This window comes from Salmo salar, chromosome 25, assembly GCF_965601325.2.
Source record: "Salmo salar chromosome 25, fSalSal1, whole genome shotgun sequence".
NCBI lineage: Eukaryota > Metazoa > Chordata > Actinopteri > Salmoniformes > Salmonidae > Salmo > Salmo salar.
The window spans coordinates 26,505,651-26,532,487 of NC_138315.1; the positions used below are offsets into that span (position 1 = coordinate 26,505,651).

A 26,837-nucleotide genomic window follows, 5' to 3' on the forward strand; every position below is an offset into this window, starting at 1 on the left:
ATCTGTCCCTAATGGCAACCAATCCCTTATGTAGAGCCTCATAGGTCTCTGGTCAAAAGTAGTGCATTACATAGGTAGTAGGGTGCCATTTGGGATGAAGAGAAAGGAGATGGATATGATACATCTCTCTGCCACAGAGAACTATGTTTTTCCATCTTTCTTTCTCTTCAGTTTGGCCACAGCTGACTCATTCTACCGGCGTATACCCTAAAAGCAATCAAGAAAGGAAAATATATTTTTGGGGTTTGTTGTGTTGCTATAAAGGAAGATCTTTCTGCTGGGGAGTGCGCCATGCACATGTGGGCTTGTTGCAGAGCTAATGGAGGGACCAACTGTAATTGTGATAGATGGAGACATTAGAGAAACAGGATTCCTTGGTTTTGATGCACCAGTCGGTCATACTCAGCTGAGACTCACGGAATAGAAAACACAAGCTTGATATTGCTGAAAGAGCAATTGAGTTGAAGAGTTAGGTTAGAAGAAAAGTATGTGCCGCTACGTTACCTCACCTAGCTGAGGTACATTTTGGAGTGGTGTGATTTTGTGTCGATGGGGATACAGTTGGGCCATTGGCAATACTGTTGTTGGTCATTCTATTGTTGTCAGAAGTTCTTTTTTATTATTTTATCAGTATCTTCTTTGCAAGGTGATCGGTCATTTGCTAAGGATGACAAACTACACTGAACAAAAATGTAAATGCAACATGCAACAATTTCAAACATTACAGTTCATATAAGGAAATCAGTTAATTGAATTAAATTCATCTATGGATATCACATGACTGGGAATACAGATATGCATCTGTTGGATACATATACCTTTAATAAAAAAGGTAGGGGCGTGGATCAGAAAACCAGTGTGACCACCATTAGCCTCATCCAGCGTGACGCATTTCCTTTGCATATAGTTGATCAGGCTGTTGATTGTGGCCTGTGGAATATTGTCCCACTCCTCTTCAATGACTGTGCGAAGTTGTTGGATATTGGTGGGAACTGGAACACGCTGTCTTACACGTTGATCCAGAGTATCCCAAACATGCTCAATTGGTGACATGTCTGGCGAGTATGCAGGCGATGAAAGAACTGAGACATTTTCAGCTTCCAGGAATTGTGTGCAGATCCTTGTGACATGGGGACATTATCATGCTGAAACATGAGGGAATGGTGGCGGATGAACGTCACCACAATTGGCCTCATTAAGGTATCTCTGTGCATTCAAATTGCCATCTATAAAATGCAATTGTGTTCATTGCCTATGCCTGCCCATACCATAACCCCACTGCCATACATCTATCTGGTACAATTGAAACCGAGATTCATCTGTGAAGAGCACACTTCTCTAGCATGCCAGTGGTCATCGAAGTTGAGCATTTTCCCACTGAAGTCAGTTACGACGCCGAACTGCAGTCAGGTCAAGACACTGGACGATGAGCATGCCGGTGAGCTTCCCTGGGGCGGTTTCTGACAGTTTGTGCAGAAATGATTTAGTTGTGCAAACTCACAGTTTCATCATCTGTCCGTGTGGCTCATCTCAGACGATCCCGCAGGTGAAGAAGCCGGATGTGGAATTCCTGGGCTGGCATGGTTACACCTGGTCTGCGGCTGTGAGGACAGTTGGACGTACTGCCAAATCTCTAAAATGACGTTGGAGGCAGCTTATGGTAGAGAAACTAAGATTCAATTCTCTGGCAACAGCTCTGGTGGACATTCCTGCAGTCAGCATGCCAATTGCACACTCCCTCAAAACTTGAGACATCTGTGGCATTGTGTTGTGTGACAAAACTGCACATTTTAAAGTGGCATTTATTGTCCCCAGCACAAGATGCACCTGTGTAATGATCATGCTGTTTCATCAGCTTCTTGATATGTGTCACAACTTCCGCTGAAGTTGGTTCCTCTCCTTGTTCGGGCGGCGTTTGGCAGTCGGCGTCGCCGGCTTCTAGCCATCATCGATCCACTTTTCATTTTCCATTTTTTTAGTTTTGTCTTCCCACACACCTGGTTTCAATTCCATCATTACATGTTGTGTATTTAACCCTCTGTTCCCCCCATGTCCTTGTCCGGATGTCACAGGATCCAACGAAAGTGGCGCCCCTCCTCGGTCGGGCGGCGCTCGGCGGTCGTCGTCGCCGGCCTATTAGCTGCCACCGATCATTGTTTCTGTGTCGTTTAGTTTTGTCTGTCTGTTCCGCACCTGTTTTGTGTATGTCATTAGTGGGGGCTTATTTAATGTGTGTTTTCAGTTGGGATTTTGTGTGGGATTGTTTATTGTCCACGTTGTGTTATCGACAGTTTTTGTAGAGGGATTTACCGGGCTGCGCTCCTTGCCTTGGAATTATATTTTGTGCTTTATGGGCGCAGTTAACAAATACGTGAACTTTGTATAGCGCCCTGTGCTTTTCGGCGTTTGTGTGAGTCAGGATTATTAAAAGACACTCACCTCCCGCACCTCTGTCTCCTGCACTTGATTCCCCCTATCAGCCAGTCCAAATCAGACGTGACACCGGAATTGTTTATTGTATGTGCTTGTGCACGTTATTCTGGTGTGAGACTGGTGTTGTACCCATTTATTGATTGTTCTGTTTCCGGTGATTTTTATTTATTAACCTGTCTGGGCTAGGTGGGACGTTAGCGTCCCACTCTATTCAACAGCCAGTGGAAGAGCGTGGCGCGAAATACGAAAGCCTCAAAAATGCTATAATTTCAATATTTCAAACATACAACTATTTTACACCATTTGAAAGATAAGACTCTCGTTAATCAAACCACATTGTCCGATTTCAAAAAGGCTTTACAGCGAAAGCAAAACATTAGATTATGTTAGGAGAGTACATAGACACAAATAACCACACAGCCATTTTTCAAGCAAGCATATATGTCACAAAACCCCAAAACACAGCTAAATGCAGCACTAACTTTTGATGATCTTCATCAGATAACACTCCTAGGACATTATGTTATACAATACATGCATGTTTTGTTCAATCAAGTTCGTTTTTATATCAAAAAACAGCTTTTTACATTGGCGTGTGATGTTCAGAAATTGTATTCCCACCGAAAACTTCCGGTGAATTTACTAAATTACTCATGATAAACGTTGACAAAATACATAACAATAATTTTAAGATTTATAGATACAGAACTCCTTTATGCAATCGCTATGTCAGATTTTAAAATAGCTTTTCGGCGAAAGCACATTTTGCAATATTCTGAGTACATAGCTCAGACATCACGGCTAGCTAATTTGACACCCGCCAAGTTCGAGGCTCACTAAACTCAGAATTAGTATAAAAAAAATTGGATTACCTTTGCTGTTCTTCGTCAGAATGCACTCCCAGGACTGCTACTTCCACAACAAATGTTGTTTTTGTTCCAAATAATCCATAGTTATGTGCAAATACCTCCGTTTTGTTCGTGCGTTCAGGTCACTATCCAAAGGGTAACGCGCGAGCGCATTTCGAGACAAAAAAATTCAAAATGTTCCATTACCGTACTTAGAAGCATGTCAAACGCTGTTTAAAATCAATTTTTATGCGATTTTTCTCGTAAAATAGCGATATTATTCCAACCGGACAATGCTGTATTCATTCAAAAAGGAAGAGAAAAAATGGTGAGGTCTCGTGAATGCGCATTTCCAATCTCTTAGTCACTAGGCAGACCACTGACAAACTGTGCTAGTATACACTGCCCAGAGACAGGAGACTCGTCAATCCGCTTTCTGAACGCTTTAGAGAGCCAATGGAAGCCTTAGAAAGTGCTACATAACCCCACGGGCACTGTAGTTTTGATAGAGAAGCAAATGGAGAACTACAAATTTGCAGACAGGCCACTTCTTGCTTGGAATTTTCTCAGGTTTTTGCCTGCCATATGAGTTCTGTTATACTCACAGACACCATTCAAACAGTTTTAGAAACTTCAGAGTGTTTTCTATCCAAATCTACTAATAATATGCATATTCTCATTTCTGGGCAAGAGTAGTAAGCAGTTTAAATCGGGTACGTTTTTTATCCGGCCGTGAAAATACTGCCCCCTAGCCCAGACAGGTTAAACTGCGCTGTTGTAAACACAGTTTTTGCTCTCCTGTGCCTGACTTCTCTGCCACCTGTACTCACCCTTACAATATGCCACACCTGTCAGGTGGATGGATTATCTTGGAAAAGGAGAAATGCTCACTAACAGGGATACAAACAAATTTGTACACAATTTCTGAAATTCTGAAAATAAGCTTTTTGTGCATATGGAACATTTGTAGGATCTTTTATTTCAGCTCATGAAACATTGGACCAACACTTTACATGTAGAGTTTATATTTTTGTTCAGTATAAAAGGGAGCTGGAATGATCAAGTAGAGGTCAACATAATGCAAAGCTGTTTGGAATAGCTCCAACAATATATTCAGGTTTCAAAATGCTCACAATTGAATCCATTTCCCTGAGTGTTAATTTAGATGCAATTATCAGATTGCATTTTATTAGAGTAGAATAGCCACTTTTTGGTCATTATTTGTAAGGCTATTATATGTGTTAAATATTATTCAGCTAGTGCAGCTTTCAGCCTGTCATTGTCCTCAGGAGGACCTCAGGGAAAGTTCAGGACAATGCCTCCTCTCCTCTCCTCTCAGCGTTTTCTTTCAGAGATGGTGCTCTTCTCAAAATCACCCCAACATCCTCCAGCGTTTCATAAGTGGATTTATTAGAGGCAATATTATTGTTGATATCTACAGGGAAAATCCATTCAGACAATGTTTTCCCTGTCTCGTTGTCTCATTTACTACACAACCTTTGCAGTCGTTGAAAGTCATCAATAATTACATATTTAACAGCTAGCTAGCTGTATCGCTGGTCCAGCGCTATCAGGTGATATGAGGAATAGCATTAACATATCAAAATAACACACACAGATGCCTGTTAAATTGCACACAATCAGGTACATGTGACAAGGATTTCTGATTATTGTTCGCTAACCTTCCATCTTCTTCAAGAAGAACTTGATGTAATTTTGACTGACTGGGGCATTTCAGGGGACTTGTCATAGCCCACTGAGCTAAAGCCTGGAAAGCCAACACAAGGCTTCAGATCTCAAGCAAACACCTCCATTACTTAATCTGTTTCTGAATGATCATATAATGTGTAGTCACTCTGATCTCCACTAGTTTTCTTCTGTCTGGGTTATGGCGTCAATAGGTTCAGAAGTAATGTATGCACATTCAGTTACTTGCAGTGGGCATTAAGTCATAAAAGAAAGATAGAAGTATGCCTGGAGTCATGGAAGAAAGATAGATAAGGAGTCAACTGACCTGTTTTCTCTAGAGTACATGGTCAGGCCTTAGTCAGCAGTGAGACCGCCATAGATCATGGACTTCCTGCTCTGCTGTACTATGAGCTTCAGCTTCAGCTGGCATCCATCCTATTCCACAATCCTGTGAGTGCATTGAGAAGGTGATTATGGTCAAATTAAGACTCTACAGCTGAAAGTGTAACGGCGGTGTAGTGACATAATTGAATAATTGCTGTTCACCCAAACGATCCCTCCTTCAGCGGACGAATGGTCTTGGACTCATCAGATCAGCGTAATATTAACCATGACACAGGCCTAACCGCCAAAGTAATTAATGCACTGAATCAATTACAAATTACTCCGTTTGGAGAATTCCTACAGGAGTCCGCTCATTACCACCGCACTGATGGAGTCACAGTCCCATGTGAGGAAGGAGAGCAAGAGTGACACTCTACTTACCTCCCTCTCATCTTTCCATCTCTCTCACCCTCTCTTTGTCTCCCTCTCACCCTCCATCTCTCTTGCCCTCTCTTTCTCTCCCTCTCACCCTCCATCTCTCGCCCTCTCTTTCTCTCCCTCTCACCCTCCATCTCTTGCCCTCTCTTTCTCTCCCTCTCACCCTCCATCTCTTGCCATCTCTTTCTCTCCCTCTCACCCTCCATCTCTCTCGCCCTCTCTTTCTCTCCCTCTCACCCTCCATCTCTCTCGCCCTCTCTTTCTCTCCCTCTCACCCTCCATCTCTCTCGTCCTCTCTTTCTCTCCCTCTCACCCTCCATCTCTCTCGCCCTCTCTTTCTCTCCCTCTCACCCTCCATCTCTCTTGCCCTCTCTTTCTCTCCCTCTCACCCTCCATCTCTCTAGCCCTCTCTTTCTCTCCCTCTCACCCTCCATCTCTCTCACCCTCTCTTTCTCTCCCTCTCACCCTCCATCTCTCTCGCCCTCTCTTTCTCTCCCTCTCACCCTCCATCTCTCTCGCCCTCTCTTTCTCTCCCTCTCACCCTCCATCTCTCGCCCTCTTGTCTCACCCGCACACTGAATATCTTATCTGGTCTCCATCATTGACTATCTATTCAAGTAGAATGACACCGTTCCTTCTTGAACTCAATGTACCTTAGTTGCCATATTACCTGACACCCTAGACCCACTTCAATTTGCTTACCGCCCCAATAGATCCACAGACGATGCAATCGCCATCAGACTGCACACTGCCCTATCCCATCTGGACAAGAGGAATACCTATGTAAGAATGCTGTTCATTGACTATAGCTCAGCATTCAACACCATAGTACCCTCCAAGCTCATCATAAAGATCAAAGACCTGGGTCTGAACCCCGCCATGTGCAACTGGGTCCTGGACTTCCTGATGGGCCACCCCCAGGTGGTGAAGGTAGGAAACAACAACTCCACTCCACTGATCATCAACACTGGGCACCCACAAGGATGCGTGCTCAGCCCCCTCCTGTGCTCCCTGTTTACCCTTGACTGCGTGGCCACGCACGCCTCCAACTCAATCATCAAGTTTGCAGACGACACAACCGTAGTAGGCCTGATTACCAACAATGACGAGACAGCCTACAGGGAGGAGGTGAGGGCCATGGGAGATGGTGCCAGGAAAATAACCTCTCACCCAATGTCAACAAAACAAAGGAGCTGATCGTGTACTTCAGGAAACTGCAGAGGAAGCACCCCCCTATCCACATCGACGGGACCGTAGTGGAGAAGGTGGAACACTTCAAGTTCCTTGGCGTACACATCACTGACAAACTGAAATGTTCCACCCACACAGACAATTTGGCTTGGCACCTAAAACACTCACAAACCTTTACAGATGCACAATTGAGAGCATCCTGTCGGGCTGTATCAATGCCTGGTACGGCAACTGCACCGCCCGCAAATGCAGGGCTCTACAGAGGGTTGTGTGGTCTGCCCAACGCATCGCCGGGGGCAAACTACCTGCCCTCCAGGACACCTACAGCACCCGATGTCACAGGAAGGCCAAAAAGATCATCAAGGACAACAACCACCCAAGCCACTGCCTGTTCACCCCGCTATCATCCAGAAGGCGAGGTCAGTACAGGTACATCAAAGCTGGGACCGAGAGACTGAAAAACAGCTTCTATCTCAAGGCCATCAGACAGTTAAATAGCCATCACTAGCCCATTAGAGGCTGCTGCCATATATACATAGACTTGACATCACTGGCCACTTTAATAATGGAACACTGGTCACTTAAATTATGTTTACATATTTTGCATTACTCATCTCATATGTATATACTGTATTCTACACTATTCTACTGTATCTTAGCCTATGCATCTCTGACATTGCTTGTCCATATATTTATATATTCTTAATTACATTCCTTTACTTTAGATTTGTGTGTATTGTTGTGAAATTGTTAGATATTACTGCACTGTTGGAGCTAGAAACACAAGCATTTCGCTACACCCGCAATAACATCTGCTGAACACGTGTATGAGACAAATAAAATTTGATTTGATGTACAAACTTTTTTGACTCATCACATACGCTGCTGCTACTGTTTATTATCCATCCTGTTGCCTAGTCACTTTATTCCTAGATACTGTATATGTACATATCTAGCTCAGTTACTTCGTACCCCTTCACATCGACTCGGTACCGGTAAGCACCATTTGGCCTCCTGCTGTTGAGTTGAGTACAACCCAAAACCACTAGACCAACTATTATCTATAACTCAAGGAAAGCGCCAGCAGCAGAGTAATAGGAGAAATATGCCCGTGGTTCCTGCACAAATGGTTTTGATATCATACGGTGAGTGCACAGCCATTCATTTCCTGTCTCCCTGGTAAAAGTCGGCTTTGAAGACAGAGGGATTTTAGCTCAATTTGGGAGCTGTCATGGAGGTAAATGGGGAAAAAGTGCAGATACAGGAGTACATACTGCCTGCTTGACTGGCGTAGCTGAGAGAGAGAGAGAGAGAGAGAGAGAGAGAGAGAGAGAGAGAGAGAGAGAGAGAGAGAGAGAGAGAGAGAGAGAGAGAGAGAGAGAGAGAGAGAGAGAGAGAAAGAGAAAGAGAGAGAAAGAAAGAGAGAGAGTGAAAGAGAGAGATGGATTTTAACTGCGTTGATGCTTTTCTGTGTTAGAGGAAGAAAGGAGAGGGAGATGGGCAAAACTTTACTTCATCATCTGGCGGACAGACACTCAACAGCGAAGCTAGTCTGTGTTTGCGTATCTGCCTGTGTACTTGTGTGCTTGCTATGAGTGTGTGCACATATACACACACACACATACTACTACTACTACACACACACATTCACACACACTACTAGTACACACACACACACACACACATACACACATACACACACACACTACTACTACACACACACACATACTACTACTACACACACACACACTACTACTACACACACACACACACACATGACACACACACTACTACTCCACACACACACACACATGACACACACAGTACTACTACACACACACACATACACACACACTACTACTCCACACACACATACACACACACTACTACTACACACACACACATACACACACACACACTATACTACTCCACACACACACACACACACACACACACACACACACACACACACACACACACACACACACACACACACACACACACACACTACTACTACTACTACTACACACACACACACACACACACACCACTACTACACACACACATACTACTACTACTACACACACATACACACACACACTACTACTACTACACGCACACATATACACACACACTACAAATGTATTATAAAGAGAGGGGCAGCTTATCATTCCAGAACCACTTGTGCATATTTTAAATTAGATGCTGTCAAAGTCGTGAGGAAGTAATAAATTGGAAAACGTATAAATATCTCTTAGTCATACAGTCTAAGGAGTTGTGTTTCACTTGCTGGTAAAAATGCATTTTTGAAGTCTGAATAATATATGATTGTATCTCTGAGACTGAAATAGGTGAACTTTGAGATACCTATCATAAGTAGTAATGAATTGCTTATTGTAAGTGAATGAGCATGAGGGAATGATTAACATGAGCAGAAATAATGATTGAGATGGAGAGACGGTGAAGAATTAAAGGGGGAGATGAGAGGTAAATGGAGTGAAAAAAAGGAAGAAAGAGACGATTTATACAATTCTGAGAGAGAGAGAGAGAGAGAGAGAGAGAGAGAGAAAGAGAGATGGAGATAATGGAAGCATGGTTCTTAATTACTGTGGTGCCAGATCGATAGCACTGTGACACGGTTCATTATCAGTAATGCCATAGCGAGGGAAGGAATTAGCCGCGTGGAGTGTTAGAGGGATGAAGACGTTGTAAGACAAATCAGATGCCGACACCTGTGGCCTTAGAACATCAGACCTATACAAAGACCATACAGACAATTTGACACATATTAGCATATAACATTCAGAACACACACACTTGCATGTAAGTACAAATACACACACACACACACACACACACAAAAGAAATGAAAGATACAAAACCAAAAAGCCTCGCGGGTCGAGAGATCACACTCGTTCAGATGATTAGCTCGGTAATCCCCCTCAGCTGTGCACACCCCTGACTTGTTATGCACACCGGAGCTTCCTTACCTGGCCCCAGCTGCCACTGCCCCCTAGGGGTATGATGTGTATCATGATAGTGTGCTGAATAACTGTGACCTACCCTTCTTATTTACCTACTACATAACAGTACACATGCACACACACAGACACACACACATACACACACACACACACTCACACACACACAAACAACTATCTCTCTTACTCTAACACATAATATCATACTGCAGGGGAATTCCAAGGGAATCTGCAGTCTCTCCACATCATTATCAAGATACGTCCTCCAGTGTTTTCTGACTTCGTCCAAAATGGCACCCTATTCCATATAATATAGCATGCTACTTATCACCGGAAGCATATAGTGTAGGCCCTGGTCAAAAGTAGTGCAATGTACAGGGAGTAGGGTGCCATTTGGTACGCGGGCTCAGTCTGCCCACCAGCGTAACAGAGAGCGTAGCTGAGTAAGGATGAAAGCCAGACGTCATGCAGAGCGACAATGATCTCCTCATTCTCCCTGTCACTTTAATCAAGCCGCTTACCCAAGATTTATAGGTGTGTGAATGTGTATGTGAGTCATCTATGGAGTGTGTGTGGCAGGCGCGTTCGTTTGAGGCACAGGCCTTTAAAAGCCCCCCCCCCCCCCCTTCTCTCCTCCCTCCTCATCCCCTACTCCGACCATGTGGAGAGAGGGAGAGAAAAGGATGAAAGGAACCAGTATCCGCTGGGACCTCCTCCCTCATTCCAGCCTTCCAGTAGTGATCTCTCTCTCTATCGGCCCTAATAAGCACCACACACACACACACACACACACACACACACACACACACACACACACACACACCTGCAGACTGCTACTCAGCATTACTGGTAACACTTTTTCCTCTCCTTCAGCCCTAGGAACTACAGTATAGACCCAAATGGCACCCTATTCCCATATAGTGCACTACTTTTTACCAGGGCCCATATGGAGAGCTGTGGAGAGCCATGCCTCGTTTCCTCCCTGTAATTGTGTTTTGTGTAGATCGTATCTAATATGCAACCGTGTGGAAAGACGTCATTTGTGTGCAGACTACTTGTTAATGTAAAAATGATGAAGTGGAGATCTTTGTGTTTAGTTAATCAGTGTATCCAGTGTTTCTCATGATTTCCCCTGGATAATGGTATGCATACACATGTACACACAAATGCACTCACACACACACACACACGCACGCACGCACGCACACACACACACACACACACACACACACACACACACATGCTGAGCAAATCTAAGACACAAGGAGTAGATTAATCAGATAGCGTGTTTCACAACATTTAGTGGACAGCGTTAAGATATCATGTTTGTCTATCCACTCTCAGAGGAGCCAGATGGTTGGGCGAAGCAGTTCCCTCCGAAACAAATCCAAAGACTTCATTATGAAGCGCTGACTCACACAATCACACTCTGCAGCTGCCTTTATGTCTTTCTGCTCCTGAAACAACCATCCTCAGTGACAAATGTAGGATAAAAAATGAAGAGAAAAACGAATTGTTACGATCGTCGGGAGGTTGATAGTACAAATCAAATAAAAATGGATTAGTCACATGCTTCGTAAACAACAGGTGTAGACGTACAGTGAAATGCTTACTTACGGGCCCTTCCCAACAACGCAGAGACAAAGAAAATTGAGAAATAATAGAAAAGTGAAACACGTAATAAAATAAGTAATAATACATACACTGAGTAACGATAACTTGGATATATACACGGGACACCAGTACCAAGTCCATGTGCAAGGGTACAGTACGAGGTAATTGAGGTAGGTGCATATAACTAGTAATAAAGTGACAGATAATAAACAGTAGCAGCAGCTTATGTGATGAGTCAAAAAAGTTTGTGCAAAAAATGTTGAATGCAGATAGTCCAGGTAGCTATTTGGTGAACTATTTAACTAACTATTTATCAGTCTTAAGGCTTGGGGGTAGAAGCTGTTCAGGATCCTGTTGGTTCCGGAGTTGGTGCATTGATACCGCTTGCCTTCCTCTGACACCGCCTGGTATAGAGATCCTGGATGGAACAGAGCTCGGCCCCAGTGATGTACTGGGCCGTACCCACTACCCTCTGTAGCGCCTTGCGGTCGAATGCCAAGCAGTTGCCATATCAAACGGTGATGCAGCCAGTCAAGATGTTCTCAATTAACTTTTTGAGGATCTGAGGTCCCATGCGAAAACTTTTCAGCCTCCTGTGGGGGAAGAGTTATTGTCACGCCCTCTTTACAACTGTGTTGGTGTGTGTGGACCATGATAGATCCTTATTGATATGGACACCGAGGAATTGAAGCTCTCGATCTGCTCCACTAAAGCCCCGTCGATGTGGATGGGGGCGTGCTCAGCCCTCCCTTTCCTGTAGTCCACGATCAGCTATTGCTGTAGTTGAGGGAGAGTTTGTTGTCCTGGCACCACACTGCCAGGTCTCCTCCTCCCTATAGGCTGTCTCCTCGTCGTCAGTGATCAGGCCTACCACCGTCGTGTCGTCTGTAACTTAATGATGGTGTTGGAGTAGTGCGTGGCCACGCAGTCGTGGGTGAAAAGGGAGTACAGGAGGGGACAAAGCACGCACCACTGAGGGGCCCCCGTGTTGAGGGTCAGCATGGCGGATGTGTTGTTACCTACCCTCACCACCTGGCGGCAGCCCGTCTGGAAGTCCAGGATCCAGTCACAGAAGGAGGTGTTCAGTCCCAAGGTCCTTAACTTAGTGATGAGCTTGGAGGGCACTATGGTGTTGAACACTGCGCTGTAGTCAATGAACAGTATTCTCACATAGGTGTTCCTTTAGTCCAGGTGGGAAAGAGCAGTGTGAAGTGCTATAGCGATTGTGTCATCTGTGGATCCATTGTGCCTGTGTTTGAGTGGATGAGAGTTTGAGAGTGAAAACCAAGAAGAAAGAAACCAAGATAATACACACACAATCACTATTCTTTCTGTGTGTATTCTTACAAAATCTATGGAATTTTACATTCAAAGGCAACTTATTTCACATTTCAGTCCGTCTATCCTCTTTTATTCAGCTTGTTGGAGGTTTGTTGTTGTAGTGACGGTGATGTGATGTACGTTCCTTGCGGGAGTAGCTCTTCACCAAGGCTGACAACAGAGTGCCACGCTGTCACAAACCATCACTATCAAACACAACACAACACGTCCAGATCCAGCTTGCGTGACACTGACACTATGAGCACCGTGACTTCTGAAAGTCAACAAGCAGGCCATGTATACTGTACTGTATAGAGGCTCTGTACTTGTTTTATACTTGTATGATACTGCTACTTTGAATCAACTTCTTTATACTCAACTGATAGTGAATACTACTCAGTCAAGTACAGTGAGACTCCAATCAACATTATTTATGTATGAGGCAGTCTTGATAAACTTGATATAGAGATATAAACTGAAATTCACCTATAAATGAATGTGATGTTGAATCCCAGATGACAATCAAAATGCATGTTAACAGATCTGTCCTAAAAATGACTCAAACTTTGACTGAACTGAAGGGCATGGAAGAGGAACATCACAGTGTTACTCCAGATTAACTGGAGACTTTAACAGTGCCCTTACAACAACAAAAAACACATGTCAAATTTGCAGTTTCACATGCTTAAATTTCACATGTGAAATCATTATTTACCAAATTTAGAATTCACATGTTAACACCACCTTTCCATATATGACAAGAAAAACATGTTCTCACCTGTTTATTGAAGTTGTACAAAATTGCTGTTTCACATGTTAAAAATTTTCAGGTCAAAATCAGATCTGCAGTTTCACATGTGAAAAACGTTGTCATGTGAAAATCTAATTTGCAGTTTCACATGTGAAAAACGTTGTCATGTGAAAATCTAATTTGCAGTTTCACATGTAAGAAAACTCCAAACGTGAAAATCCAACTTTCACATATGGAATTGCATTTTCACATGTATTGTTGAAATAGTGTTATTTTTTATCACATGTGAAAAGGTGGTGTTAACATGTTGCAGTAGCAATGTTTCCACATATACAATGCATAATTCTGTAATGCCATTCTGTAAAAAGTTAACTTAGCCTACCTGAGCATAATAATTCAAGTGTGTTAAAAAAATATGATTTCTTATTTCTGAGCCATCCATTCGCAGTGTTACTGCTGCAGACACATGCCTCTCTTCTTTACACATTGGTCAGTGACCATTGAAAAGTACAAGAAGATAGCATTCCATGTCTCCTTATTTATCCTTTTTAACATATTTTAACACCTGTCAGAGTTAATCTGTTAACTCAAGTTACCTTTTTTTATGTTAATGCAAAACAATTTTTGCGTATTGTCTGAAAACATTAAAAATACATCCTCTATACAGCTAAAAACAGGAATGCGATGTCAATACAAGTTGACTTTGAGGTTAAAGAAACTGTGTTGATCAATTTATCTGATTTTGTTAACCGTTACTTTGGACAAAATCAAAAACGGCAATATTATTGTAATGCTTTTTGTATAAAAAATCTTAAATAACAGATACATTTTAACAAATTATGAATTTCGTGATTAATCACAGCATATCTGGCGCTAAACTTTATTTATTTATGACATTCTTGAACAATTTGACACCCCTAGTTGACCTTAAAATGTGACCGTGTGGAAAGACGTCATTTGTGTGCAGACTACTTGTTAATGTAAAAATGATGAAGTGGAGATCTTTGTGTTTAGTTAATCAGTGTATCCAGTGTTTCTCATGATTTCCCCTGGATAATGGTATGCATACACATGTACACACAAATGCACTCACACACACACACGCACGCACGCACGCACGCACACACACACACACACATGCTGAGCAAATCTAAGACACAAGGAGTAGATTAATCAGATAGCGTGTTTCACAACATTTAGTTCTAAAAAAGCACACATAACATTTTTAATATCACATTTGAAATGTCATGTGTCATGTGAAATGTTACATTTGTCTGAAACCCTTTTTTTAAGGGTAGTGTTTCCCTTTGAGTGCTTATTAAAACTCAACACCATTTTCCGATGTCACCTGAGAATTCCCTAACCAAAAAACACAACGAAAAAATTGGCAAACCATGATGCTACTCTGAAGCTGAGAGAAAACACACACTCATACATAGACACTTCCTCACCTATATGACTTCTAAAGATGAAACACCATCCTCATATTGTTAAAGAGATAAAGGAAGTATTGAAGTATATAAGAACCACACATCATGCTGTAGGTTAGATGAATGGAATGCAGCCAGCTCAGGGTGTTTGAAGTGTCTCCTTCCCCCATTTGACGATTCTAGGAAGGAGTCGAGGGAGGGAGTAGAGGGAGCAGACACCTCAATGCACCTCACCTGGGAGCAATGCACTCTAGGAATGGGAATGCCATGTGATGTCATCACCCAACACAAGGACCCCCTTGTCCCCCCAACCCCCTATCCCCAGTGGGAGTGTAACAACTTAAACTACAACAGCTAAAATATCTGATCATACGCACAACTCTCATGAGACATATATGACATGCACAAAGTAATTGTATGTGACACAAGGTGAAATGAGTATATGTGGGATAACACGTGAGTTAGTGAGGTAGCCCCTGGATCTCTTTACTCTTTTAGAAGGGTGTGTTTTATTAGAAGGGTGTGTTTTATGGTAGGTTCAGCAAACAGCCCCACAGTATCAACCAAAAAGAAATGGATCTCTGTACAGGATCTCACCAGAGACCATATCCCCATGGTCACCCCACTGTAGAGTCATGGAACATCATTATACAGAGCTGTAATCCATACTGATCATTTTTTACATTGATCAAAGACAAACACATTCAGATTTAGGACAGGCATCTCTTGTCAAAATGTTGAACCTATTTCACAGATACCATATTTAGGGGTGATATGCATGAACACAATTGTGCTTTGGTTAATATCCGATAGGATATTTTGAGTCACTTTGCATGTTTATGTTGCACTGATACAGTATGTTTTCCATCTGGTTGTCGTACTCGTATAGGAGTGGAGAGGTAGTGGAGCTAGTGAGAAGAGAAGGGAAGAGATATGTTAATGTAGGGATAAGAGCTTACTGATGCAAGGCCCCTAAGCCCGAGTGAGATCCACTGACTTTGTCTCCACCAGCTCTTCAGCACACGCACATGCACGCATACACATGCAGACAAATGAAGACACACACACAACCAGCCCAATATCTATGGAGATGAGAGGTACTCATGCTAATGTGTGTTCAGTCTACCCAACATGCTTATGGTGTCATTTCTCTCTCTCTCTCTCTCTCTCTCTCTCTCTCTCTCTCTCTCTCTCTCTCTCTCTTTCTCTCTGTTTCTCTCTCTTTTGTTCTGTCTCTGTCTCTGTCTCTGTCTCTCTCTCTCTGTCTCTTTCTCTCTGTTTCTCTCTCGTTTGTTCTGTCTCTGTCCCTGTCTATCTCTCTGTCTCTTTCTCTCTGTTTCTCTCTCGTTTGTTCTGTCTCTCTCCCTGTCTCTCTCTCTCTCTGTCTCTCTCTCTCTCTCTGAGCTGGAACAGGTGGAGTTTTAATTATGCATTAAAATATACACACCATAAAAAATGATTGAGGGGCTTAGTAAATGGGCAATTCCATGGTAACGGAATTACGCTGAGACTCAGATTTATCACTTAAAAATGAATATCAAACAAACTTCTAAGTTTAACAAACTATACAACTCAATGCACAATGAATACTTTGAACCAGGGGTTGGAACCAAAATTATTTTCCAATCGTTTCGTTCTTAACAGATCCATTATTTTTGTTCCACTGTTCCGACCAGCAAAATAAAGTTATAAATCGGTTCGAACTCCCAAAAAGTACCAGTTTATATAGTTTCTTTCTGTTCATTTTTAAACCTCTGAAATATATTTTTTTTAACATTTAGCTCGACATTAAATTACTGCACCAATCAGTGTGGATAGAGCAGCTTGCTATGGAGTGGCAAGCTATTTACATGCATTTGACAGACAAGTGTAGGTCGCAAGATGCGACTGAAATTTTGCGGGTGGTTATAGAGCAAAAAGGGTGGAGGAGGAGGCATGAAGCGCTTGGCATCTTGTTGTTATGACATGCATTATCTGAATTAGGCCACAGCATCATACCTACGGAGGAGCGGCTTCTATGAAGGAACTTTGAACGTCCATGACATTCGAAAATGTAAATTCTATTTAACCTTTCTAGGGGGTGTGGGATGCTATCGTCCCACCTGGCCAACATCCAGTGAAATTGTAAGCGCCAAATTCAAAAACAGAAATACTCATTATAAAAAGTCATAAAACATACAAGTGTTATACATCAGTTTAACATGTTAATCCAACCATGGTGTCAGATTTCAAAAAGGCTTTACGGTGAAAGCCAACCATGCAATTATCTGAGAACAGCGCCCAGCAGACAAATCATTACAAACAGTTACCAGGCAAGTAGAGGAGTTACACAAGTCAGAAATAGTGATAAAAGTAATCACTTACCTTTGATGATCTTCATATGGTTGCACTCACAAGACTCCCATTTACTCAATAAATATTTGTTTTGTTCGATAAAGTCCCTCTTTATATCCAAAAACCTCAATTTTGTTCACGCGTTTTGTTCAGTAATCCACAGGCTCAAAGGCAGTCACAAAAAGACAGACGAAAAATCCTAAAAGTATCAGAAAAGTTTGTAGAAACATGTCAAACTACGTTTATAATCAATCCTCAGGTTGTTTCTAGTCATAATAATCTATAACATTTCAACCGGACAATAGCTTTGTCAATATAAAAGGAAAACAAGAAAGGCGTGCTCTCGGTCGAGCGCATGAAAAACTTCTGGGACACTGCAGTGTCCACTCATTCAGAGTGGTCTTACTCCCTCATTTTTCAGAATACAAGCCTGAAACAATTTCTAAAGACTGTTGACATCTAGTGGAAGCCATAAGAAGTGCAATTTGAGTCTTAAGTCAATGGATATTGTAATGGCATTCAATAGAAAACTACAAAAATAAAGAAAATCCCACTTCCTGGATGGATTTTTCTCAGGTTTTTGAATGCCAAATCAGTTCTGTTATACTCATAGACATTATTTTAACAGTTTTGGAAACAGTTTTCTATCCAAATCTACCAATTATATGCATATCCTAGCTTCTGGGCCTGAGTAGCAGGCAGTTTACTTTGGGCATGCTTTTCATCAGGAGGTGAAAATAGTGCCCCCTACCCTAGTGAGGTTAATATACTGCAAAATCTGAAAAATTATTTGCAAGAAAAAACAACTACATGGGAAATTGTGTTTAATGTATTACATTTTCATAATATACTGCTCAAAAAAATTAAGGGAACACTTAAACAACACAATGTAACTCCAAGTCAATCACACTTCTGTGAAATCAAACTGTCCACTTAGGAAGCAACACTGATTGACAATAAATTTCACATGCTGTTGTGCAAATGGAATAGACAACAGGTGGAAATTATAGGCAATAAGCAAGACACCCCCAATAAAGGAGTGGTTCAGCAGGTGGTGACCACAGACCACTTCTCAGTTCCTATGCTTCCTGGCTGATGTTTTGGTCACTTTTGAATGCTGGCGGTGCTTTCACTCTAGTGGTAGCATGAGACGGAGTCTACAACCCACACAAGTGGCTCAGGTAGTGCAGCTCATCCAGGATGGCACATCAATGCGAGCTGTGGCAAGAAGGTTTGCTGTGTCTGTCAGCGTAGTGTCCAGAGCATGGAGGCGCTACCAGGAGACAGGACAGTACATCAGGAGACGTGGAGGAGGCCGTAGGAGGGCAACAACCCAGCAGCAGGACCGCTACCTCCGCCTTTGTGCAAGGAGGAGCAGGAGGAGCACTGCCAGAGCCCTGCAAAATTACCTCCAGCAGGCCACAAATGTGCATGTGTCTGCTCAAACGGTCAGAAACAGACTCCATGAGGGTGGTATGAGGCCCCGACGTCCACAGGTGGGGGTTGTGCTTACAGCCCAACACCGTGCAGGACGTTTGGCATTTGCCAGAGAACACCAAGATTGGCAAATTCGCCACGGGCGCCCTGTGCTCTTCACAGATGAAAGCAGGTTCACACTGAGCACATGACAGACGTGACAGAGTCTGGAGACGCCGTGGAGAACGTTCTGCTGCCTGCAACATCCTCCAGCATGACCAGTTTGGCGGTGGGTCAGTCATGGTGTGGGGTGGCATTTCTTTGGGGGGCCGCACAGCCCTCCATGTGCTTGCCAGAGGTAGCCTGACTGCCATTAGGTACCGAGATGAGATCCTCAGACCCCTTGTGAGACCATATGCTGGTGCGGTTGGCCCTGGGTTCCTCCTAATGCAAGACAATGCTAGACCTCATGTGGCTGGAGTGTGTCAGCAGTTCCTGCAAGAGGAAGGCATTGATGCTATGGACTGGCCCACCCGTTCCCCAGACCTGAATCCAATTGAGCCCATCTGGGACATCATGTCTCGCTCCATCCACCAACGCCACGTTGCACCACAGACTGTCCAGGAGTTGGCGGATGCTTTAGTCCAGGTCTGGGAGGAGATCCCTCAGGAAACCATCCGCCACCTCATCAGGAGCATGCCCAGGTGTTGTAGGGAGGTCATACAGGCACGTGGAGGCCACACACACTACTGAGCCTCATTTTGACTTGTTTTAAGGACATTACATCAAAGTTGGATCAGCCTGTAGTGTGGTTTTCCACTTTAATTTTGAGTGTGACTCCAAATCCAGACCTCCATGGGTTGATAAATTGGATTTCCATTGATTATTTTTGTGTCATTTTGTTGTCAGCACATTCAACTATGTAAAGAAAAAAGTTTTTAATAAGATTATATCTTTCATTCAAATCTAGGAAGTGTTGTTTAAGTGTTCCCTTTATTTTTTTGAGCAGTGTATTTTCTCTAAACTAAAATATTTTTGGCTCAGTTTTTTGAGGATTGTTGCAAAAAAATCCATTAACGCAATGTTATATGCATGTTTGAAGAAAGAAACATATATTTCTATATTAGTATTAAAGAGTTTGTTGTGCTATGAGGTGTAATGGATCATGATGAACGTATATCAAAACCTTCGGCAAATTGACATTCAAAGATGAGACCACCCATTCCCACCATTAATTATATAATGCGCACAACACTTAATGACAGTGGCAAATGCAGCATCCTATAATCCTTGCAGATCTACTTCCCCTTACAGCTAGTGGAATGAGAACTATATTTAGCAATGCCTGCTGACGTGGGTTAAAATGGATAATATTCAAAAACATAAAACAATGTTAAACAAAAGACAGAATTACTGCAAGTAACTAATCAAAAAGATCTAATGAATAATAACAGTTTTGAATTGATCAAATTGAGTTGGATTCAAGCGTTTTTTTTTAAATCCTGATATATTACTAATATAGTGTTTGTGAAAAACCCAAAGTTAAGTATATTATACTTAATAAGAATCCCTCATGTTGGAAATACTCAAAAAGCTGATGCAATTGTTGCCTCAATTTTCTAATTAGAACTAGCACAATATTTTGTACAGTGCAGGGACCCTCTCTGATACACTTGACTGCTCTCCTCTCTCCTCGTTCCCCCTCCTCCCTCCTCACTATCGCTGTCTTTCTCTATTTCTCCTCTCTCTTTCCTCATTCCCTTCTCCCTCTCTCCTTGCTCTCCTTCCCTCTCTCTCTCTCGCTCTCTCTTCTTGTTCTAACTCCCTCTCCCTCTCTCTTTCTTTCTCTCTTTCGCTATCCCTAATCTCCCTCTCTGTCCATTGCTCTCTCCCTCTCCTTGCCCCCCTCCCTCTCTCTACGCCCACCCTCCCTCCTGTTTCTATATCACCCCTCCCCCTCCTTTAGAAGTTGAGGATTGAAGGACTCCATTTCAAAGCCAGACACGTCTCGGAGACTGAAGTGAAGGTTTTGTTCTGCTGCCTGGCACACTTCCGCTCTCAAACGCCTGAGTGAGCGTTGGGAGGGACGGTAGAGGAGGGAAGAAGAAATCCCACTTAATCTACTGAATCTTCCCTGTTCTGTTCTCTTTTGTTCTCTCTTCCAGAACTGTGACGTAGCTAGTAGTCCATGGATATTCAGGATATTCAGCTGTTTCTATCTAATCATCTCAGCCTCCTTCATCAGCATGATGTATGTCCTCTCTTTCTTCCTCTCCCTCTCGCCTTCTCTTTCTCAGTATCTATCTCTCTCTCTCTCTCTCTCTCTCGCTCTCTCTCTCTTTCTGTACATACTGTATACCTTTGTTAGTATGCCGGACCGTCCTATAACACTAATTAACAAATTTACTCTGTGGCCTGGAGTGGGTGATATTCTGTTCCCTCCTCCCCCCCTTCTCTCCTCTCATCTCATCCCCTCCTCTCTTCCTCTCCATGTGTGATGGTCTACTGCACTACCTGTTGGTTTTGAAGCATTAGCATTATAGCACCCTCAGGCTCTCTTCACTTCCTGTCGAGATGAATCTGCATTGTAATACAATATGTTCATATCATTACAATGCCAGGCACATCACTTAATGTAGTATCAATCCACAGCTATAGTACGGCACAGATCACAGCTAGGTGGCTAGGTGCTCCAAGACATGGCAAATAGGACCCAATATGTGATTCTATTACAACACATTAGCTGACTTCATCATAGCTAGTGTTTCACAAATGCATGTGTATGTGTCTCTGTATGCATGTGTGTGACAGTTCCTGAAAGTCAAGTCTTGATACACCTCTAACCTCTCCATCTGAGGAGATGAAGATGGAGAGCCCCCATGGTATTTCAGCTGTTAAAGAAATCCAGGGCATGCTTTATATTTAACAGGTAATTTACCTTCCTAATTACAGGGCAGTTAAATAGAGAAATACATTAAGTTGACCTTTGACAATATGAAATGCATGTCCCAAAACTCATGCCCGTTCCACTCTCACAGAGAGTCCATAGACAAAGCAATCCCCTTTGGATAGTATTGCTGTAGTCTTGTTGTAGTATTTCTGTATTATTGTTGTAGTATTGTGGGTGTTTTCTCTTCACCAGCCGTTAATGAAACTAACCACATATTGATGCTATGCCATTGGCTCTCCCTCCAGCCCTTCATCACTACAAGTGGTTTGTTTTTATTCATGCACTCATTCGAGTGAACAATCTGAAGTTATAAGAACGGTGTGTGTACTTGCCATCTCTCCCTGTCTCCCTTTGTGCCAGCCTGCACTGTGGGAAGTATCGATTTGGTGGCTGGAAAATAACAAATTAGCGAGGGAGAGAGGGAGTTAAACAGTCTTTTAAAGTGAACAAAGGCACAGAAAGGAGCCCTGAAAACAAATATCAACAAGGCAAGGTTTAATCCTTTAATTAAATGAGTTGTGTTTTCCCTATTTATTTATCTATTCATTTTTCTCAATGATTTTTTATGCTGGTAGCAGGTTTTGGAGGTTGCTAGGTAACTGGTACAGGAAGTACTATTTGTTCCTGGTTGATGTGTTGTCTGGCAGTGAGTACGTACTTTAAGGACACACACACACCAATAGACACATGCACATATGCACACACACACACACACACATTGACAGGCAGGGAGGGAGGGGGGTCTGAAGGAGCCACTGTGCCCATAGCAGGGTCACTGTTCTCAGACCCTTGCTGGTCCCCAAACAGTCTTAGCTGGAGCCCCAGGGCCATTAGAAGATGAGGAGGGTGACCTCCAAGACCCCAGTGTGGTGCAATGTGTGTGTGTCTGTGTCTCTCTGTCTGTCTGTACATGAGAGAGTCAGCCCCAGCCCTCTGTCCTTGGCCTAATAGACTTCTGTCTGATTGGGTGTGCACAGGTTTCAGGCTTAGGGAGTTGTGTCTGTCAACAACCATGTGGAGAGAGGGAGAGAGAGGGAGAGAGATGAGATGGAGAGAAAAGGATGAAAGGAGCCAGTATCCCTTGGGACCTCCTCCCTTATTCCGATGTTCCAGTGTAGTGATCTCTCTCTCTATCGGCCCTATTAAGCAACACACACACACACACACACACACACACACACACACACACACACACACACACACACACACACACACACACACACACAAACTGTTGACCTCTTCAGTCCTTAGGCACTCTCTCTGTCTGTATGGTGTCCCAAATGGCACTCTATTCCCTCTATAGTGCCCTATGGCATCCTGGTCAAAAGTAGGGAATAGGGTGCCATGGGGATGCAGGCTAAGACCTGGTATTCCTACCTAGATGGAGTTTGTTAGCTACTAAAGATATGACTAACAAGGACTCTCTTGCCTCCCAAATGAGATCCACTACTTTTGACCAGGGCCCATATAGAATAAGGTGCCATTTAGGACACAGATGACGTGACTCTTTAAGCACTGTGTGAAAAACATTCAAATGTTTTTGGTCAAAAACCAAAAACATTGTTCATGTCCATTAAGTCAGGGTTTTCCAAACGAGGTCGTGGGTTTTGTTTTTTGTTTCTTCCCCTATCACCACACAGCTGATTCAAATAATCAAAGCTTGATGATGGTTATTTGACTCTGTGTAGTGCTAGGGAGGGGTGGGCAGGACTACATTTGCCACTTCTGGGCCAGGCCTGGGCTGACGACAGCTGTCACTGACGGGGGTCTGAGCCTGAGCACTGGTGGCAGCAGCAGCAGCAGCAGTGGAGGTGGCAGACTCCTTAGGGCTCAGTTGAGCATTGTGTGTGTGTGGGTGCATAACGTAGCGTGCAGCGGAGGCCTGTTGATGTCATTATTGTCACTGTTGGCGTTAGAGTTGTGACAGGCCTCTCTCAGCATCCCAAATGACTCCCTATTCCCTATGTAGTTTACTGGCTCAGGTCAAAAGTAGTGCACTATATAGGCAAAAGGGTGCCAATTCGGAGGAAGCCCCTTTCTGTCCGTGACTTCTAAGGACAGCCACCATGACAGGGTTGGGGGATGAGGGGAGGACGTTCATGTCACTTTGATTCATACTAGCTCTGGCTGGGTGGGTTCGCAAAGTCTCAACGGTCATTATCCTTTCTAAATGTAATTTAAGTGTGAAGCAATGGTGATGGTGGTACTGATGGTGATGGCTGTCCTTCTGCTTCACCCTGGTACTGAGTCGGGCGGACACAAACTTGGAGCAGAAAGTGTTAGCAAAGTCTTCCGTGACCTATATCGGTGTCTTACTCACACGGTTGCATCGTGACTAATTGGATAAGTGGAAATGACCTTCTGATGAATCCGTTTTCAAAGCTGCTCTGTGTCTATTTTAGCCTGATCCCAGATCTAGTTGTTTTGTCTTGCCAACTCCTGTGGTTGTTGTCATTGATGAAAACCATAGGAGTTGGGAAGATGGCATAAACAGATCAGGACAAAACAGATCTGGGACCAAGCTACATTACATGGCCAAAAGTATATGGACACCTACCTACTCGTTGATCTCATTCCAAAATCATGGGCATTAATATGGAGTTGGATCCCCCTTTGTTGCTATAACAGCCTCCACTCTTCTGGGAAGGCTTTCCACTTGATGTTGAACATTTCTGCAGGGACTTGCTTCCATTCAGCCACAAGAGCATTAGTGAAGTCAGGGACTAATGTTGGGCGATTAGGCCTGGCCGCAGTCAGCGTTCCAATTCATCCCAAAGGTGTTTGATGGGGTTGAGGTCAGGGCTCTGTGCAGGCCAGTTAAGTTCTTCCACACCGATTTCGACAAACCATTTCTGTATGGACCTCGCTTTGTGCACAGGGGCATTGTCATGCTGAAACAGGAAAGGGCCTTTCTGCCAACTGTTGCCACAAAGTTGGAAGCACAGAATCGTCTAGAATGTCATTGTATGCTGTAGCGTTACACCATGAAAAACAGCCCCAGACCATTATTCCTCCTCCACCAAAGTTTACAGTGTGCACTATGCTTTCTGGCAGGTAGTGTTCTCCTGGCGTTCGCCAAACCCAGTTTTGTCTGTCGGACTGCCAAATGGTAAGCGTGATTCATCACTCCAGAGTACGTGTTTCCACTGCTCCAGAGTCCAATGGCAGCAAGCTTTACACCACTCCAGCCGACGCTTGACATTGAGCATGGTGATCTTAGGCATGTGTGTGGCTGCTCGGCTATGGAAACCCATTTCATAAAGCTCCCGACGAACAGTTCTTGTGCTGACATTGCTTCCAGAGGCAGTTTGGAATTCAGTAATGAGCGTTGCAACCGCAGACAGACAATTTTTACATGCTACGCGCTTCAGCACTCGGCGGTCCCATTCTGTGAGCTTGTGTGGCCTATCACTTCGCGGCTGAGCCGTTATTGCTCCTAGACGTTTCCACTTCACAATAACAGCACTTACAGTTGACTGGGGCAGCTCTAGCAGGGCAGAAATTTGATGAACTGACTTGTTGGAAAGGTGGCATCCTATGACGGTGCCACCTTGAATGTCACTGTGCTCTTCAATAAGGCTATTCTACTGCCAATGTTTTGTCTATGGAGATTGCATGGCTGTGTGCTCAATTTTATACACCTGTCAGCAACAGGTGTGGCTGAAATTGCCGAATCCACAAATTTGAAGGGGTGTCCATGTACTTTTGGCCATGTAGTGTAGATCTCCAGTCAGTGTCCAGATTTTAGTGTATGTCTGATTGTCTCTCTACAGTATCTCCTGTTTCGTGCAATGTGTCTGATGTTCGATCTGTCACCTTTCTTCTCTTCCAGTCTATCCGTGAGGTGACAGGCTATGTGCTCGTGGCTCTGAACCAGTTTGACTACCTGCCACTGGAGAACCTGAGGATCATCAGAGGAACTAAGATGTATGAAGATCGCTACGCTCTGGCGATCTTCCTCAACTACCGCAGAGATGGGAACTTTGGCCTGCGACAGCTGGGACTGAAGAACCTCACAGGTATGTGTGCATGGTCTGAGATGGGTATCCTGTAGGCTATCTGTCTCTGTGTCTCCTCTGTCTGAAGCTCTGAGATCTCTCTCTCCCTCGCCTCTTTTTATGTGTTCTCTCCATTTATGCATCAGTTTGCCGACCAATTGAACATTGCTTAAAGTAGAGTTTTGCTTAAAGAATAAAATAAATCACCAGCGTTCCAGGCCTGCTGCACATATACTATATTTCCAACTTTCTCTTCACATCTCTGTTTCAAACTGTAACAGTCAGACACTCTCCTTTGTTCTAGACATAGTTTGTTGTGGTTGACTGCAAAGGTTTGTGTTGTCTCTGGATGTGTGGAGCCTTACAAGGACAGTTTACAGTACACATAACCATGGGTCGATAGAACTTCATACATTTTTACTCAATTTCATCTTTTCAGAGACATACTGTACTGCTACTCAGCCTAACTTCAGTGAAATCCTGACATTCAGTGACTGTGTGTAAAGTCAGAAGCTCTGCTAGAAAATGACTACAATGAAATAAGCACTAAATGAATGTCTGTAAAGTATGAACCAAATGTTAGGGTCAGTTTAATGAGAATAAAACCGCATTGTTCTGATCTTTTAAAATCAATTGTGTCTGTCTAGATGTAAAGCTAATGGGTTTTTACTGTGCTGCTATACTGACAGATTTGAATTAAAATCTCTTCACACTTATAGAGAGAGGAAGACGTGGTTGACCTAACTCATAGCTACAGCTCTGTGTTTTCTGCTACTCTTTGTCAGTATATTTCTACAAACTATTTTCATTTGGCTGAAATGCAATAAGGTCTTAACCCCTTAACTCGTGGGATTTGGCCTATACGGATCGGGCTAAATTTAAATGTTTCTTACAGAAGAAATATGGAAAACATATGCATAACCATGGTTGCAATTTAAAGGGAACCGTTTGGAAATTTTGTGAAAATGATTAGACTAAAGGTGAGGACACAACAGTTGACCTGACACATTATACTGTTGATTTGATGTGCATTTTACATTTACTGTACTATTCACCATATTTGTTGATAACTAAATCTGAAAATTATCTAGATACATTCAGTAACATGATAAGAACATTC

General features: G+C 43.2%; 1 protein-coding gene across 1 annotated transcript in view; it reads left to right on the plus strand.

Annotated features, from left to right (window-relative positions):
* The window catches only part of erbb4b (erb-b2 receptor tyrosine kinase 4b), a 483,415-nt gene that overhangs the window by 270,829 nt on the left and 185,749 nt on the right, over window positions 1–26,837 (plus strand). Inside the window, exon 3 of the mRNA XM_014173740.3 lies at window positions 25,552–25,738. Coding sequence (XP_014029215.3) covers window positions 25,552–25,738 — 187 coding nt within the window. The remainder of the gene's footprint in view (window positions 1–25,551; window positions 25,739–26,837) is intronic.